General features: G+C 48.0%; 1 protein-coding gene across 1 annotated transcript in view; it reads left to right on the top strand.

Annotated features, from left to right (window-relative positions):
• GABRA3 (gamma-aminobutyric acid type A receptor subunit alpha3) overlaps window positions 1-14,407 on the top strand; it is a 71,496-nt gene extending 57,089 nt beyond the window's left edge. Inside the window, exons 8-9 of the mRNA XM_086470275.1 lie at window positions 6,020-6,231; window positions 14,078-14,407. Of these exons, the coding sequence (XP_086326401.1) occupies window positions 6,020-6,231; window positions 14,078-14,407 (542 nt within the window). The remainder of the gene's footprint in view (window positions 1-6,019; window positions 6,232-14,077) is intronic.
• Window positions 14,408-16,374: the final 1,967 nt, after the last annotated feature.

The raw sequence follows: 16,374 nt of genomic DNA, 5'->3' as shown, positions 1-16,374 counted from the left end.
TCCTCAAGGGTCAGTACTGGGACCAGGGCTGTTTAACATCTTCATTAGGGGCACGGACAGTGGGATTGAGTGCACCCTCAGCAAGTTTTCCAATGGCACCAAAATGTGTGGTGCAGTGGACATGCTGGAGGGAAGGGAGGCCATTCAGAGGGACCTTAATGGGCTAGAGAAGCAGGCCCATGTAAACCTCATGAGGTTCAACAAGGCCAAGTGCAAAGTCCTGCACCTGGGTCAGGGCGATCCCAAGCACAAATACAGGGTGGATTGAGAGCAGCCCTGCAGAGAAGGACTTGGGGGTGCTTGTGGATGAAAAACTGAACATGAGCCAGCAATGTGCACTCGCAGCCCAGAAAGCCAACCGCATCCTGGGCTGCATCAAAATCAGCGTGGCCAGCAGGTCGAGGGAGGCGATTCTGCCCCTGCAGTGCTGCATCCAGCTCTGGGGCCCCCAGCACAAGAATGACGTGGACCTGCTTGAGTGGGTCCAGAACAGGGCCACGAAGATGATCAAGGGGCTGGAGCACCTCCCCTATGAGGACAGGCTGAGAGAGTCAGGGTTGTTCAGCTTGGAGAAGAGAAGGCTCTGGGGAGACCTTATAGTGGCCTTCCAGTACTTCAAAGGGGCCTACAGGAAAAGTCGGCAAGGACTCTTTATCAGGGAATATAGTGATAGGCTGAGGGACAACGGTTTCAAACAGAAAGGGAGTAGATTTAGATTAGATATTATGAAGAAATTCTTCACTGTGAGGATGGTGAGGCACTGGCACAGGTTGTCCAGAGAAGCTGTGGCTGCCCCCTCCCTGGCAGTGTTCAAGACCAGGTTGGATGGGGCTTGGAGCAACCTGGTCTAGTGGGAGGTGTCCCTGCCCGCGGCAGGGGGGTTGGAACTGGGTGATCTTTAAGGTCAGGTCCCTTCCAACCCAGACCATTCTATGTTTCTATGATATAGAGAGTCATTGATTAATTTTTCTCACATATCTATCTGTGAATCATTTGCAACTAAACCCCACCGACTGCACAGCTTTACCCCATGTCTGTCTGTGCCCCAGGTGGGCTCTTACATCTGCATCAGTTCTGGAGTATCTCTGCACTCCTAACACCAGGGGCGAGCCCTTCTCTGAGGATATTTGATACCCTCCTATGTTATCCTGATATTTGCAATTAGACAGGTTTTCTCAAGTAGCAGCTCAGATTGAGCAGGGAAGAGCTGACTGAAAAATTAAACCCTACCTTTGTGAAAAATGTCTTTGCTCCCAAATTGCCTTGCTTTCCTATTAAGAAAATGATGAGAACTCCAATTGTTTATTCCATTTTTTTGCCCCTCAGAAAGTACTGTCAACAATACTATTGAAGCTCTTCAATCACCAGGAGTATGGCTTAAGGGAAGTGAAAATTAGTCAATATTTTTATAATGTTTTTAATGCATTTTTAACTGAAAAGCACATTATTGGGGAAAATGGATAGCTATGGCTGCTTGCTTTAATGAAAAAAGGTTTAAAAGGCATTTTGCAACAGATCTTTTTTTAAATAAATCATTATGACACTCATTCTGTCAGCTTGGGCCAATGATGGGTGTGTGGCCATGCTGGGAGGACCCAGGATCCCGGGTGTCTATCCATGCAGGTCACAAGACACTATTTCCAAAACGTTGAGAGAATCACATTGGATGAGTGGCCAGTTTCTGGTCCTCCCATGAAGTTCCCAACCTTCTAGCTGTCCTTTTTACTGTTATTTTATTGCAAAAACAACCAGAGGCTTCATACCCTGACTCCCGTGACAGAAACCCAGCAGGCGGACAGAACCCCTGCTACAGAGAACTCCCCGTCCTCTCTCCGCCCAGCTGAATGTGGTGATTTGGAGGACAGGGGGCAATGGCAAAAAGTTCCTGCCCAGCGCTACAGGCGCAACAGGCGCGTCTGCCCAGTGACTACCCCACCTTGTCAGGTGCCCTTGCATAACAGGTATGATGTTCTGCAAGGGGAACTAAATAATAACAAAGAGGACAGCTTGCCTAGCTCGGAGATGTCACTGAGGCTAAGGCAGAGTATGTCTTGCATCAAAACATCCGATAAACGGAAAGAAAAGATGGGTCCTTGTCATAGGGGACTCAATTCAGAAGGGAGTGGAAGGCCCAATATGCAGGCCAGACCCACTACATAAGGAAGTCTGCTGCCTGCCTGGGGCCCAGGTTAAGGATGAAGCTTTCTTCCCTAGTATGGCCCTCAGATTACTATCCCCTTTTGATATTTCAGGTAGGCAGTGACGAAGTCATGAGAAGAAGTCCTAGGGCAATGAAGAAAGATTTCAGGGCCCTGGGACAGCTGGTGAAGCGATCGGGAGCACAAGCTGTGTTCTCCTCTCTGCCTCCAGTTGCAGGGAATGAGGAGGTAGTAAACAGGAAGAGCCAGCAGATGAATGCCTGGCTCTAAGACTGGTGCCACCAGAAGGACTTCAGGTTCTTTGATCATGGATTGACCTTCAAGACACCATGCCTGCTGTCAACAGATGGGAAAAGCTGATCTTATAGGGGGAAGAGGGTTCTAGGACAACAGTTATCAGGGCTCACTGACAGAGCTTTAAACTAGATTTGAAGGGAGATGGGGATGAATCTGGGCCTGCCAGAGAGGCACCTGGGGGTAGTAGCTTAGTGCTCATGGGGCAGTATTTTTGAGAACCAAAGGCCCTACCACCCCTTGAGGGTGAAATCTATATGCTCAACTCTGATCCTGAAGTGCTTATGCACCAATGCACACAGCATGGGGAATAAACAGAAGAACTGTAGGTCTGTGTGTGGTCGCAGGGCCATGATCTCATTGTTCATTACTGAGATCTCATCCCCATTACTGAGACATGGTGGGACAGCTCGCATGATTGGAATGCTGTCATGGATGGCAATGTACTCTTTAGGAAAGACAGGCCAACTAGGCGAGGTGGGGGAGCTGCTCGTTATGTGAGAGAGCACCTGGAGTGTATCCAGCTCTGCCTGGGGGTGATGAGGAGCGAGTTGAGAGCTTATGGGTAAGAATTAGGGGGCAGGCTAAGATGGGACACATCGTTGAGGGTGTTTTCTATAGGCCACCTGACCAGGATGAGGAGGTAGATGAAGCCTTCTGCAGACAGCTGGAAGCAGCCTCACAGTCACAGGCCCTGGTTCTCATGAGGGACTTCAACAACCCTGATATTTGCTGAAAAAGTAACACAACCAAGCAGCCACAGTCCAAGAGGTTCCTGCAAAACATTGATGATAACTTTTTGACTCAGATGGTGGAGGAATCAATGAGGAGAGGTGCACTGCTGGATCTCATACTAACAAACAAAGAAGGCCTGGTTGGGGATGTGAAGGTTGAGGGCATCCTTGGCTGTAGTGGCCATGAGATGGTGGAGTTCAGGATCCTGCTTGGAGGAAGCAGGTCAACCAGTAGGACGGCAAGCCTAGCCTTCAAGAGAGCTAACTTTAGCAACTTCAGAGACCTACTTGGAGGAATCCCATGGGCTGGGGTTCTAGACAGTAGGGGGGCCCAAGAGAGCTGGTTGCTATTCAGGCACCACTTCCTCCAAGCCCAAAACTGATTCATCCCTATGAGGAAGAAATCAAGCAAAGGAGGCAGAAGGCCTGCTTGGATGAGCAAGGAGCTCCTGGAAACACTCAAAGGGAAGAAGGAAGTTTACAACATGTGGAAAAAGGAACTAGCCACTTGGGAGGAATATTGAAATGTTGTCAGAGTATGCAGGGATGTAATGAGGAAGGCTGAGGCCTGTTTGGAATTAAGTCTGGCTAAGGGCATCAAAAACAACAAGAAGGGATTCTTCAAACACATCAGTAGCAAAAGGAAGACAGGGGAAATGTGGGCCCTCTGCTGAACGAGGTGGGTGCCCTGGTGACAGAGGATACGGAGAATGCAGAGTTACCAAATGCCTTCTTTGCCTCAGTCTTTACTGCTAAGGCTGGTCCTCAGGAATCCCAGACCCTGGATGTAGGAGAAAAAGTCTGGAGGAAGGAAGACTGCCCCTTGGTAGAGAAGGATTGGGTTAGGGATCTCTTAGCCAGACTGGACACTCACAAATCCATGGGCCCCAATGGGATGCATCCACGAGTGCTGAAGGAGCTGTCAGATGTTACTGCCAAGCCACTCTCCATCATCTTTCACAGGTCATGGAGGACAGGAAAAGTGTCTGAGGACTGGAGGAAAGACAGAGTCACTCCAGTCTTCAAAAAGGGCAAGAAGAAGGACCAGTCATCCTCACCTCCATTCCCGGAAAGGTGATGGAACAGCTCATTCTGGCTATTATCTCTAAACAGGTGGAGGAAAAGAAGATTATCAGGAGTAGTCAGCATGGATTCACCAAGGGGAAATCATGCCTGACCAACCTGATAGCCTTCTATAATGGCATGACTGGCTGGGTGGACAAGGTGAAAGCAATGGTTGTTGTTTACCTTGACTTCAGCAAAGTTTTTGACACTGTCTCCCATCACATCCTCATAAGTAAGCTTAGGAAGTGTGGGATAGATGAGTGGACAGTGGCTGAAGGACAGAATGCTGAATCTAGTTGGAGGCCTATAACTAGTGGTGTTTCCCAGGGGTCAATACTGGGTCCAGTCTTATTCAACATATTCATCAACGACTTGAATGAAGGGACAGAGTGCACCCTCAGCAAGTTTGCCAATGATACTAAACTGGGAGGAGTAGATGACATGCCAGAAGGCCGTGCTGCCATTCAGCGAGACCTGGACAGGCTGGAGAGCTGAGCAGAGAGGAACCTCATGAGGTTCAATAAGGGCAAGTGTAGGGTTTTGCACCTGGGGAGGAATAACCCCATGCACCAGTACAGGTTATGGGCTGACCTGCTGGAGAGCAGCTCTGCGGGGAAGGACCTGGAGGTCCTGGTAGACAACAAGTTGACCATGAGCAAGCAATGTGCCCTTGTGGCCAAGAAGGCCAGTGGTACCCTCGAGTGCATTAAGAAGAGTGTGACCAGCAGGTCGAGGGAGGTTATTCTCTCCCTCTACTCTGCCCTGGTGAGGCCACATCTGGAGTACTGTTTCCAGTTCTGGGCCCCCCAGTTCAAGAGAGACAGGGAATTACTGGAGACAGTCAAGCGGAGGGCTACTAAGATGATTAGGGGATGGAGCATCTCTCTTACAAGGAAAGGCTGAGAGACCTGGGGCTCTTTAGCCTGGAGAAGAGAAGACTGAGAGGGGACCTTATCAACGCTTATAAATATCTAAAGGGCGAGTGTCAAGAGGATGGGGCCAGGCTCTTTTTAGTAGTGCCCAGTGTCAGAACAAGGGGCAATGGGCACAAACTGGAGTGCAGCAAATTCCATCTGAAGATTAGGAAAGATTTCTTTACTCTGAGGGTGACAGATCACGGGAACAGGCTGCCCAGGGAGCTTGTGGAGTCTTCTTCCCTGGAGATACTCAAAACCCGCCTGGATGCAGTCCTGTGTAACCTGCTTACGTGAACCTTCTTTAGCGGGGAGGTTGGACTAGATGATCCCCAGAGGTCCCTTCTAACCCCCACCATTCTGTCATTCTGTGATTCTCCGTGGCCCTATTCTACATGAGGGAACTGGGTCTAGCATCACACAACTTACCCTACTAGCAGACAAGGAATTGAGTGTGGGTGCCTACCTATGAGCTAGGACTCTTTTACAGTGAGCAGAGATCTCGTCGATGGCGTTTGGGGAAGATTAATCTCATCCTAACGCAGGTGTTTGCCATTGATTAAATGAATTTGGTATATTCAAAACTGAACCAGAGAAGGCCCTGAGCAGCCTGAATTTGGCCCTGATTCCAGCAGGGGTTGGACAAGCTGGCTTCCCTCCCAACCTGGACTGTTTCATTATTCTAGACTTGTGCTGAGCAAGGCTGCCTTAATTATAGAAGCAATAAGGGCCACATGGCTTAGGGGATGGCTCCTAAATTTACATGATGGAAATGCCAGCTGTGGTTAGAGCAGAAACTGGGTGAGTATGAGTGTGTGGTCTCACACCCTTGTCTCCTGCTGTGTTTCCACAGGTGTCACCACTGTCCTCACCATGACCACACTAAGCATCAGCGCAAGAAACTCGTTACCTAAAGTGGCGTACGCGACGGCCATGGACTGGTTCATAGCCGTCTGTTACGCCTTTGTGTTTTCTGCGCTGATCGAATTTGCCACTGTCAACTACTTCACCAAGCGCAGCTGGGCTTGGGATGGCAAGAAGGTGCTGGAGGCCCAAGAGATGAAGGTCAGCCCTGTGGCCAAGGCCAGGGAGGAGGGGGTGCTGAAGAAACGCTGCACGAGAGAGCTGCGCCGGGGCCAGGAGTTGGTAACATGCAGCCCCGCAGCACTCCAGGAGGCTGGATGTTACTTACTGGGTTCCCCAGCTCAGGTCTCAACTGGAGCGGTTCTTGAGGGTGGAGGGAGGAAGGGCTTGGAGGGCTTGTTGCTGTGCTTAGCTGGAGAAAAACACCCAGGTGTTTTTCTCACTTTTCCCTCTGTCCTTCTGCATGACCATTGCCCATGGAAATGCGAATGCCTGCATGTTTTGGTCTTGCTCTGCCAGTAGTCTCCTCTTCCCTTTCTTTCTGTCCCACCCATAAATGCCCCGCTGCATGTTGCTAGCATGCCACACAAACCCAAGTACGCCACAGGACGCCAGCCTCACCAATGGAGAGGGGCCCACTCCGCTGTGTCCCCTGCGGCTGGTATCCCTGACTGTAGGTCTCCCCTGGCATGGGTAAGCATGGTGCAGTGATTGGGAGGTCTAATGCTTGTGCTGTTGCCCACAGCTGCCGGCAGCTGCGGCTTTGTAAGCTCGGGCGAAGAGGGTGGGTGGGAAGCAAGCAATCAGAAACAGCAACTGGCAGTAAATTATGCCTGATATCACCCACGCTTTCCCCTCTTGCTCAGGATCAGCCTCTCTGGCAGGTTCCTTCCTGACAGCCACCATTACCCTTGCTTATGCCCCCTCCCTGCTAACTGATTTAATCTCAGCTGCACAGAGAAATTGCTTACTGTAGCATGCTGGTCCTTGTTTATATTTATTGAATCAATTTGAAAATCAGTTTTGTCCTTGTTCTTGGTTCTGGAGCCTTTGTATTTTTCCCCTTTGCATTTTAATATGTTGTTTAAAATTGTTGTGGGGCTGTATGCAAATAGCTGGCAGAATTGGGGAAGAAAATAGCCAGTCATCTCTCAGGTATGGAGGTCAAAGGAGGAGAACAGAGGCCTTGTGGAGAACCACAGCCATCACTGGGTGTTGAATGCCTCTCTCGTGTGTTTCTTGGACTCTCTCTATCTGTTTGCTTTTGCAGCTGTGGTCTGAGCAACAGATTCATGGCAGAAAGGCTCCAGAGGAGGCCAGTTGATAGTCTTCCCCTTCCGTCATGAATAATAACGCTGATCTGGCCTCTAGAGATGAGACAAGCCTTTCCCAGGTTATTGGTATGAGCAAAGGATCAGAACAGGCCCTCAAAGCAACCATGTCCCTTTCAGGGACAGGGAAATCAGCACAAAGTCAGGATTCACACAGCCTTGGGCAATTAAGTGAACTGGGCACAGCCGAAAAAGGAGCCAAGTCTCAAAAGCTTCAGTTTGTCATAAAAGAAGCATGCTCCTTAATTTATTCGTTCACCCAGCACTGCAAGACTAACAGTCTGAAACAATAGGGTAAGAGCATGTTTGTGCACGTGGTAATCAAACAAGAAAACAAGGCGGGACCAAGAATGTTTCAGAAGGAATGCTCTTTGTGAGTTTGCTGCAAGTGGTATCAGGCTGGAGAATCAGGAAGGACTCCAAATTTGTGGTTGCTTTTTCAAGCTAACCCTGATCTTTATCCTAGAAAGCTAAGCCACTCCTGGTATGTGCACTTCAGGGACCTCCCTGAAGAGTGGTGGGCTTTCAGGGAGCTCGGGAATACAATGTGTCACCATATTTACTTTTCATCTTTATTCCATTGAATTATTTCCAAGCAGTGAATTTGCTACGCAATGAAGGTGCCTCATTGGCTCAGTTTCAGCCTTTAATTAGCTCTTCTTGAAACAATTGACAAGCCATGTGTTTGAAACTACAAAAGAAACAGGAGGCAGAAGAATAACTATTGGCATTTTAAAGTGTTTGTACCAGGAGTAAAACTAGCGGGGACAAGCCCAGGCTGAGCCCTGGTCTCTACAGAGCCTTCCCCCCAGCCAAAAAGAATGTTCTTTATTGATGTGATGGCAAGGATCCTTACTGCAGGTTTGATTGTTTCTTTGCATGAACATGAAGAAAAATCAATAAGCATCAGTCCTTCTTTCACCCCAAATGTAGGCAGCAGCAATGCTTCCCATGCCATTTGAAAGAAATCACTTCCTTGCAAAAGCTGCTGGTTGCTGGCAGGCACTCCCAGTGTGTCCACTTCCTCCAGGCTGGCTCCATTCTTTCTTTCTCCCCTTTAGCCAGCCCATGAGTTTAGATGGGAACAGAGCATTTATTCAGGCAGAATCTATCATGATGGGCTGATCTTGGTGAATTGCTGATCTCTGCATTAAAAACGATCATGATGATGTTCTGGCTATAACCACAGTTGGGTTCTGGTTCTAGATGGGAGCTACTCTGCACGTTCTCTGCAGTTCTCCTCTAACGAAAGGCAGGCAGGTATCACCATAGATGCCACCAAAAACTCCCTTTAGCATGCACTCGGGTAAGATTTGACTAATGCTTTTTGGACCCAAAGATTTTCCAAGCCTTTCCTACCTGCCACCAGTAAGTGCTAATTGTGGATGAAGGATTTCCTCTCTTTTTGTATGGTAGAGTGGCTGCAAGCAACCTAGAGGTGCAAATCATATTGAAGAGAGGTATCTGGATCCAATGTGGAAAACTTGTTAATAAAGACGATTTTTTTAAAAAAAAACATCATCAGGATGAAGGTAAGAGATGGCAGTAGTTGGGGAGAAGTGAGAGGCCAAAAAGATTGAAAGATGAGTGGTTTCAGTAGCCAGCAAAGCTCCCTGTCTCCAACATCCTCACAATATCTTGGTAAAAAGATCCACTTCAGGACAGAAGGGCTGTGTCTGAACAGAGTGAGTTCCATCCATCCATTCATCCCATCCATCCCAACCACAGGGATGGCCATCTCTGGAGCCAACAAGGTCACTTCCTGAGCAGCTGTTACAATGACGGTCTGGAGAGACATTGTTGGTGGCTTCACCACTGGGAAACTCATGAAGTCTGCAAAGATGACATTTACCAGGGAGTTCCCTGCAAAAAAAGTGTTGTCCGTTCCTCAAGACAGAAGATGCTTTGGATCTTTGGAAGACACTTAATTAAACCCACTTCCACTTGCAGTGTCATATCTACATATAAAATCTGATTTAGCTCTGCACCTGTGCTTGTGTGACATTGCCCTGAAATCCTGGGTGGTAAGAAGCAACAAAAACATTACAAGTAGCTGCAGTCAGACACATGAAACAAGCAAGAGCACACTTTGGATGGAGGAATAGTCCTGGATCTTTATTCTTCTCATCCTTAAGACAATAATCATGTAGTGCATGGTGAGAAGGTTAGGTCCCGGCTTTTTATGTACTTTTCACGTCTTTTCACTAAGAGAAAGTCACCAAAAAGCATCCTCCAAACCTCTCTGTTGATATGGTCATCATGGTTTTCTTTCTTGTATTTTGGAAGTGATGGGCATGTTTGCCATTGGCACTAGGTGCCTTTCCACTGACTGAGTAAAGCCTAGCTTTTTGTCCAGCCCACTCTTCAGCGATTCTTAAGTTTGCCCCTTGATCCAGGTCACTTGGGAATCACTCTTCTTTCTCCTTTGTTTCTTTCCATTTGTGGCATCTTTGTTTCAGTCTCTTCCTTCCCAACAGAGAGCAACTAGAACCAACCTTGACAGGCCACCATTTTCAAGGCTTCAAGTTTGAAGCCTTACAGACTCATGGGGTGGTTCAGACCCATCTCTCTTTTTTCTGCCTCAGTATGGTAAATACGTTTTTGCTGGGACTCTTCCTTGCTGACCATGCTCTGCAGCCCATGTGTCTGTCCTTTGTCCTACTGCACTTGCAGTAGCTCTCCATAGCACTCCAAGGGATCTATGTTCTCAGCATCGTCACTGGAGCCCATGTATCATCCTTTAAACACATTTCACCCTCTTTCTCTCAACACTATCTGTTGGGCTGATTATTGACTCCATCCAACCTCTGAGTCTTCATGTGGTGATCCAGGGAGCACAAGATCATTGGGCTCAGCCCCACATAATCTGGATGAAGATATGGGACGGGTAAGTGATGCCAAAGGTTACACCAGCAGCTGACAGTAACCGGGCAGTGACGTTGCCTGCTTGTTAATGCAAGATTGCATTGTTCGCAGCCTTTGGCTCTGCTCAGGGTACAGGTGTCTCAGTGTAAAACACTTTGTCGCTATTCTCTGGTAGGATCAAGTCTCTAGCATACTGCAGAGGGGAACTTTGGCTGGCATGAAGAAGGAGTATCATGTTTGCTGCAACAGCAACTGCAGTTGCTGGGCTTTGAATTACAGGATACAAGTATGTCAGAGACCAGAGCTGCTTGGAGGTCATTAAAGTGACTTTTCTCTAGAATGGCAAGTGGCAGATGCCTTGCATATCTCAAGTACTGCAGATAGTAGTGATGGTCACCTTCAGAGTGGCCTGTCAGAGGGGTAGTGCTTCCAACCCAAATTTCTAGCAAAGGAGCAGGTGCAGAGAACTAAATCTCCAGCAGATCATAGCTAGAACCAGTAGTTCCCAGTTTTGTTTTATTGTCAAGATCTCACCTGAAACACTTATTTATAAAGCACAGCCCAGTAAACTTCAGGCTGAACCATTTCTTCTGATGTCTCAGGAGCAGAGCACATCCAGACTTTCAGCCATTAGCTCCTCAACAGAGAGGCTTGAAGACAAGAATATTTAACAAAAATGCTATTATTTTCCATTATGTGTGTTGTGGAAGAACTTGTCAGGATGCAATATTCAGGGAACATGTTTATCTCTAGGCCAGCTTTCACAACTTTTTTCTCAGCAGAGCAGTGCAGGGACAGCTTTGTGCAATGGTTCAGTCTCCCTGTGCCCAAACTGGGCCATAAATGCAGGAATTGCTTTGCAACATAGATGGTTTAAATAGGACAAGTTTTCAAAGCAAATGTGAGGTTTCCTTGTGTTTTTCCACTATTTCCTTCTGTTTCGGTAGGACATGGAACTCCTCACACATAAAGGTGCTGGGGGTACTTTGCAGCTGACAGCAATAAGCACATTTTGTTTTGTTTGATTGTCAAGATCTTGCCTGAAACATTTATTTATAAAGTACAGCCCAGTAAACTTCAGGCTGAACCATTTCTTCTGATATCTCAGGAGCAGAGCACTCCAGAGCACACACATGGGCTACCCAAAGGCTACCCCAGGCTCCCAGCTCTGACCAGGGCAGAACACTCCATAGGCAGCTGGAAAAAGGCCCAGGCTCTAGGCTTCCAAGCCTCTGCACTACCTGAAAAGCCTGATCTGAGTCCAGAGGAGCCGAAGTTGATGCTCTAGGGCTCTGGATCACACTAATGGGAGCAGTAGCTTGCTATCGCCACCCACAGCATTCGTATTTGCCTGACTTTACTCTATTTCAGCCTAAGGTTTTCAGATGCCTTTGGCCAGGCAAGACAAATTCACTTTCCAAGCTCTGGGGCAGAAAAGCTAGACAGGTTGAAAATGTCATGTCACTTGTAGTCATCTTATTCCTGTAACAAATAACATGGCTGATTAATACTAAAATAATCACAGCACACTTCAAATTGCATTCTGCGAACATCAACCTGTTTTTCATTTCATTACTGATTATTAATTATTTTATTACCTCCTGTAGCTGTGTTAATAAGTCATCATACTTAAGCATATTTAAATGTTTTAGGAAGTGAAACATCTTTAGTCCTTTATTTGCTTCTTGTCAGCTCTTCAGCAGGAAAAGTTCACCTGCTGTGCAGGGGGTACAAGTTAACATGGCTCTAATGATTGCAGAAATCAGTCTCTCAGTTAATCGTTAAAGATCATAACACCCTCTCCCATAAAAGACTATGAATAATATGGTGTGATCAGTGGTTTAGTCTGATTTGGAGTCTGAAGACATTTAGACCTCCTTCTAACAGTAAGTTCATTTCTGTAATTGCTGGCATTATTACAAAGCTGCAGGCCTGGCTATGATGTTATTGGGGAGGTGTTTAAAGATTGCAAAGAAGTCCGCTTTTAGTGTCCCTCTGAAAATCACTGTGGAAAATTAATTTACTGAGGTAACGAGAAATATCTGTGGTGATTGTGGACACATTTTAAATGGAAGTACAGCATGAAACCTTGGAGTATCTCTGCAGAGCAGACTGGGTGAATCTGGCCTTTCCAGCTCCCAGTGCTACTCAGCAATGCTGCCTGCTACCAATTCCCAGGTTAGGGTGGGGAGATGAACAGGTCCTGCTGACTGCACACTCTCCCCTTCTCCTGACAATCACTGTGTATGTGGTTCCCTCACCTGTACATGAAAGACTGTGCCAAGCATCCCTGGGAAACGCCTGGATAAGCCTTACCTTGTGTTTCAGTTGCTTTTGAACAGAAAATGAAATTCAAAGCCACACCTTGTCTAAGTTTAGATACTAGATTCCCACCATGAGTCATTGCTGTGTCTAATGCTGGTTCTTGGTGTGATTACAGTGGACACTGCATGGAGTACATGAGTGCTGGGACATGTAGGGTGTCTGCATATGAATAGATTTCATTCAGCAGGCTTCTCCTGGTAGACCTGTATTGCTTTATACGATATGGTCTATGGTGGAGCTGGTCTCAGGCCCCTGACAGCAACAGGAAGATCCTCAGAGTGGGGGTAACACCTATCATGACTTCCGAGCTCTGTCTTCCTGTTCAGTCATCTTCATTAACATCTGAACTGTCTGTCTTCAGCATCTTCCATCATTCTTCAGTACACCATGTCTGACACATAAGTGCCTCTTTTGGCATTGGCTATGTAAGCTCTTCTCCCTTCAGCATGGACAGCATGGCTGTCCCTGGAGCCTTGTGGGAGGAGTGCACTTATGTCCCTTGATTTGCAGCCGCACTTAGATATGAAAGCAAGATGAAAGGTTCCCCTCTGCCCTATAGTGCTGTGTTGAGCAATCCTGAAATCCAGGACTAGTGCAAATGCCTTCCATCTGTTCTATATCTTACCTGGGTAGGTCATGAGGCGCTCTGAAGGGTCTCAGAGACATTTTAGACATCATGATGTTAAGTTGAGGTATTCCTGTGAGGTATTCAGGGCACTGAGTCAGTGTATGATATGGTCTTGTAATATGGTGCAAAAATATTGTGATGCTGTCACACACATTCTTAAAGCCACTGGCTTTCCGTTAAAAAAAAAAAAATTAAAATGGAGCTATAATCTTCTGTGATATCTCCTCCTCTCACCTGACCCAGGAAGCAGGCCAGCAAAGCCAAAAATCAAGTTCTTCCTCCCCGCATGACCACACAGGCTGTCATTCTTTTCTAAAGACTGCATTCGTGCATCATCTCTCCATGGCTGAAGCAACATAAAACACTACCCAGTTGAGTGAGAAAACAAAGATTCTGTACAGTTTGAGCCTGCATTCACTTATACTGACCCCGCAATAAGCAACACAGAACTGGCAGCACTCGACCAATCAAGGGGTCACCCGTCTGGGGCAGCTACTGCTCGAGTGAGTCTGCGCACACCGTTTTATACCACTACTCTGATCGAAGGGGCTGCAAGGGGACTACAAACCCAGCCATGTGGCTTCAGTTATTTGACTAGCTGCCAGTCCAGGACCTCTTTGTGCTGTGCTGCATGCCAGACTTACATGAAGTAGCTGGTCCACCCTAGCCCAGCACGTCCTTATGCTCCAGCAGCCCTCAAGTGATAGATGTCATGGGTTCTGGCCGTATTCTCACCACATCTTCCTTCCCTTCCACAATGCCTTCTTCTTGGTCTCTTGCTCCCCTCAACCCTTTTCCATCTTCTCATCCAGTCTGGTAAACTCAGAGGACAAAATATTCTCCATGCAGGTCTACAGTCACTTCATCTTTATTATGTTTTTTCTTCCACCTTCCCTAGAAAAAAGAGCCAGTGGCATTAGCGAAGAAAACCAACAACACCTACAACATTGTTGGCACCACATATGCCCTCAACATTGCCAAGGACCCTGGCCTGCCCACCATCTCCAAGAGCGCTGCTGCCACGGCTACTGCCACCAACGTACCCCCCAAGATGCCCCGCATAGAGGAGAAGCTCCCAGAGAGTAAGAAGACATACAACAGCGTCAGCAAGGTAGACAAGATGTCCCGCATCGTCTTTCCAGTCCTCTTTGCCATTTTCAACTTAGTCTACTGGGCCACATATGTAAACCGGGAGTCAGCTATCAAGGGAATGATCCCCAAACAATAAAACCAGTCACACAAACCTTCCATCAGTGAGCACCATCCAGGCAGGAATTCTCCAGGGCTTTCTTCTTTCCTGTTTTGTTTAATTATTATTGTTAATTTGATATTATTATTACTATTAGATCATTCTTTTATAATGTAAACAAAACTGTGATTTTAATTTTATCCTGTATACTTTAGTTTCATTCTACTTCGTCTCTGATGACAAAAGAAAAAAAAAAGGATCGTAAAAAGTTGTGCCTCTAACATTGTGAGTCTGATGTCCCCCATCTGTCCAAGTCACCCCATGCTTCCATCTCTCCTCCTCCACCTCCTGCCGTGCCTGTGGTCTGCATGCCACTGCCATTCCATGCTCCATTCTGCTGGGGGCTGCTGCTGCAGTCCACCTCCCTCCTCCTCTTCTGCAATGGACTGCCCTAGCATGGTGGATGCTCCTGGTGGCCTGAGCTCAAGGATGTGAAGGCCTCCAGAGTCAGTCAGTCAGCCAGGCTGCTCTTCAGTGCCTGGCTGTTTGTGCTAGGTGGTACTCCCTGGGCTGTGGATGCAGTGAGCTGGTCCATTGAGGGAACAGTGCAGCATGGACCAGTTTGTAGCCCAAAGCCTGCTGGGGGCAAACCCACCACTGCTGTGGTCCATGGAGCCATCGCAGGGGTGGAACAGGGTGGCAGCATCTTGTAGGTATCTACAGGGCTTCTTCTTCTCTGTCTTCACCAAACCCAGCTGCTGGTTTCCTCCATGTGCTCCCCAAACAAGAACAGGTGAGAAAGACCTTGTCTGTCTGCCATCCTGCACTCTTGGGGCAATTCATGTTAGAGGGTGGAGTGGTTCCTACCAGAGAAATAATTTTTCTCAGAGTCAGTCAGGAAGTTGAGACAGGAGCTTTATAATGCCTTGGAGGAGATAGTAGCTGTGAGGCCACATGCATTCAGCATCAGGACTGGAAGCCATAGATTTCATGTTTAGATGGGTGGTTTATCACTTTCTCTTGTCCCCATTCACTTATTCTTCTTGGCATCTCCTCTCTGTCCCAGACCCTTCTTTCAGCTTCCCGTTCATCTTCCTTTGGCTACTCAGCAGCCCTCAGTAGTATATCACTGCTCACAGGTGGATTTAGGCAGAGAAGCCCCTACCTCTCAGGTAAGCCACACTGACGGGGAGGAGTACAGGCCAGGTAGGTCCAGGTCATGGTGCATCCTTGCTCCGGTGCACCAGAGCAGCAGCGATGTTGGTTCAGGCCAGCTCAGGTGCAGGGTGTTTCCTGGAGGACACACCAGGAGCCACTCTGCCACCTGCGGGGGTGACTCAGGGGACAGTCAGTCCCCAGGGATCTCCCTGCCCCTGGTGAACAAATGCAGCTGAACATCCTCAGCACTGTGGGAGAACAGCAGAAAGGGCTTTTTGAAACAGCAGGGTGATGCTGCTGTCCCGGAGAGCCGTGTGAGGCAGGTGCCATCCCACAAAGCCATTGAGATAAGACCCAACTCTTAACACCTGCACACTCTTCCAAAGAAAGCTCTCCAGTGCCTTGGAGAGAGGCTCTTTCTCCCTTCCCAGCCACCTCAGTCAAGGACCCAAACCAGTGGTTGTCCACTTCCCAGCAGCAGCACAAAATGGTGGCATGCAAAACATCTGTCCCCCCTCCGTGGTGCCTAGCCCCATGGACACACTGTCCTGCTACAAGGAAAAGCATCCCATGCCTGGTGAGTTCTTCTCCCCAGCCTGTGGGCAGTAGTGATCCTGCCAACAGCCCTGCTCCTAGAGTGGGATGCACCCCCTCTTTCCTGGGCCTCCCTCTGACCCTCTGGCTGCCCCCAGCACATTTCACGTGCATGCAGCCAGGCTGAGGCCCCAGAACCCCCAAGGTGGTGTCTTCAGCATTGCTTTGAGCCACTGTGCCAAGCTCAGTTTACCCCTGCCCCTGGAGGAGTGGGGCTGAGCACAAAGCACAGGATTTTCCCCACCTGGAATATC

This window comes from Leptosomus discolor, chromosome 9 (assembly GCF_034619465.1).
Source record: "Leptosomus discolor isolate bLepDis1 chromosome 9, bLepDis1.hap2, whole genome shotgun sequence".
Classification (NCBI taxonomy): Eukaryota; Metazoa; Chordata; class Aves; order Leptosomiformes; family Leptosomidae; genus Leptosomus; species Leptosomus discolor.
The sequence above is the reverse complement of the archived record's forward strand: the minus strand, read 5'-3'. Positions and strand labels throughout refer to the sequence as shown.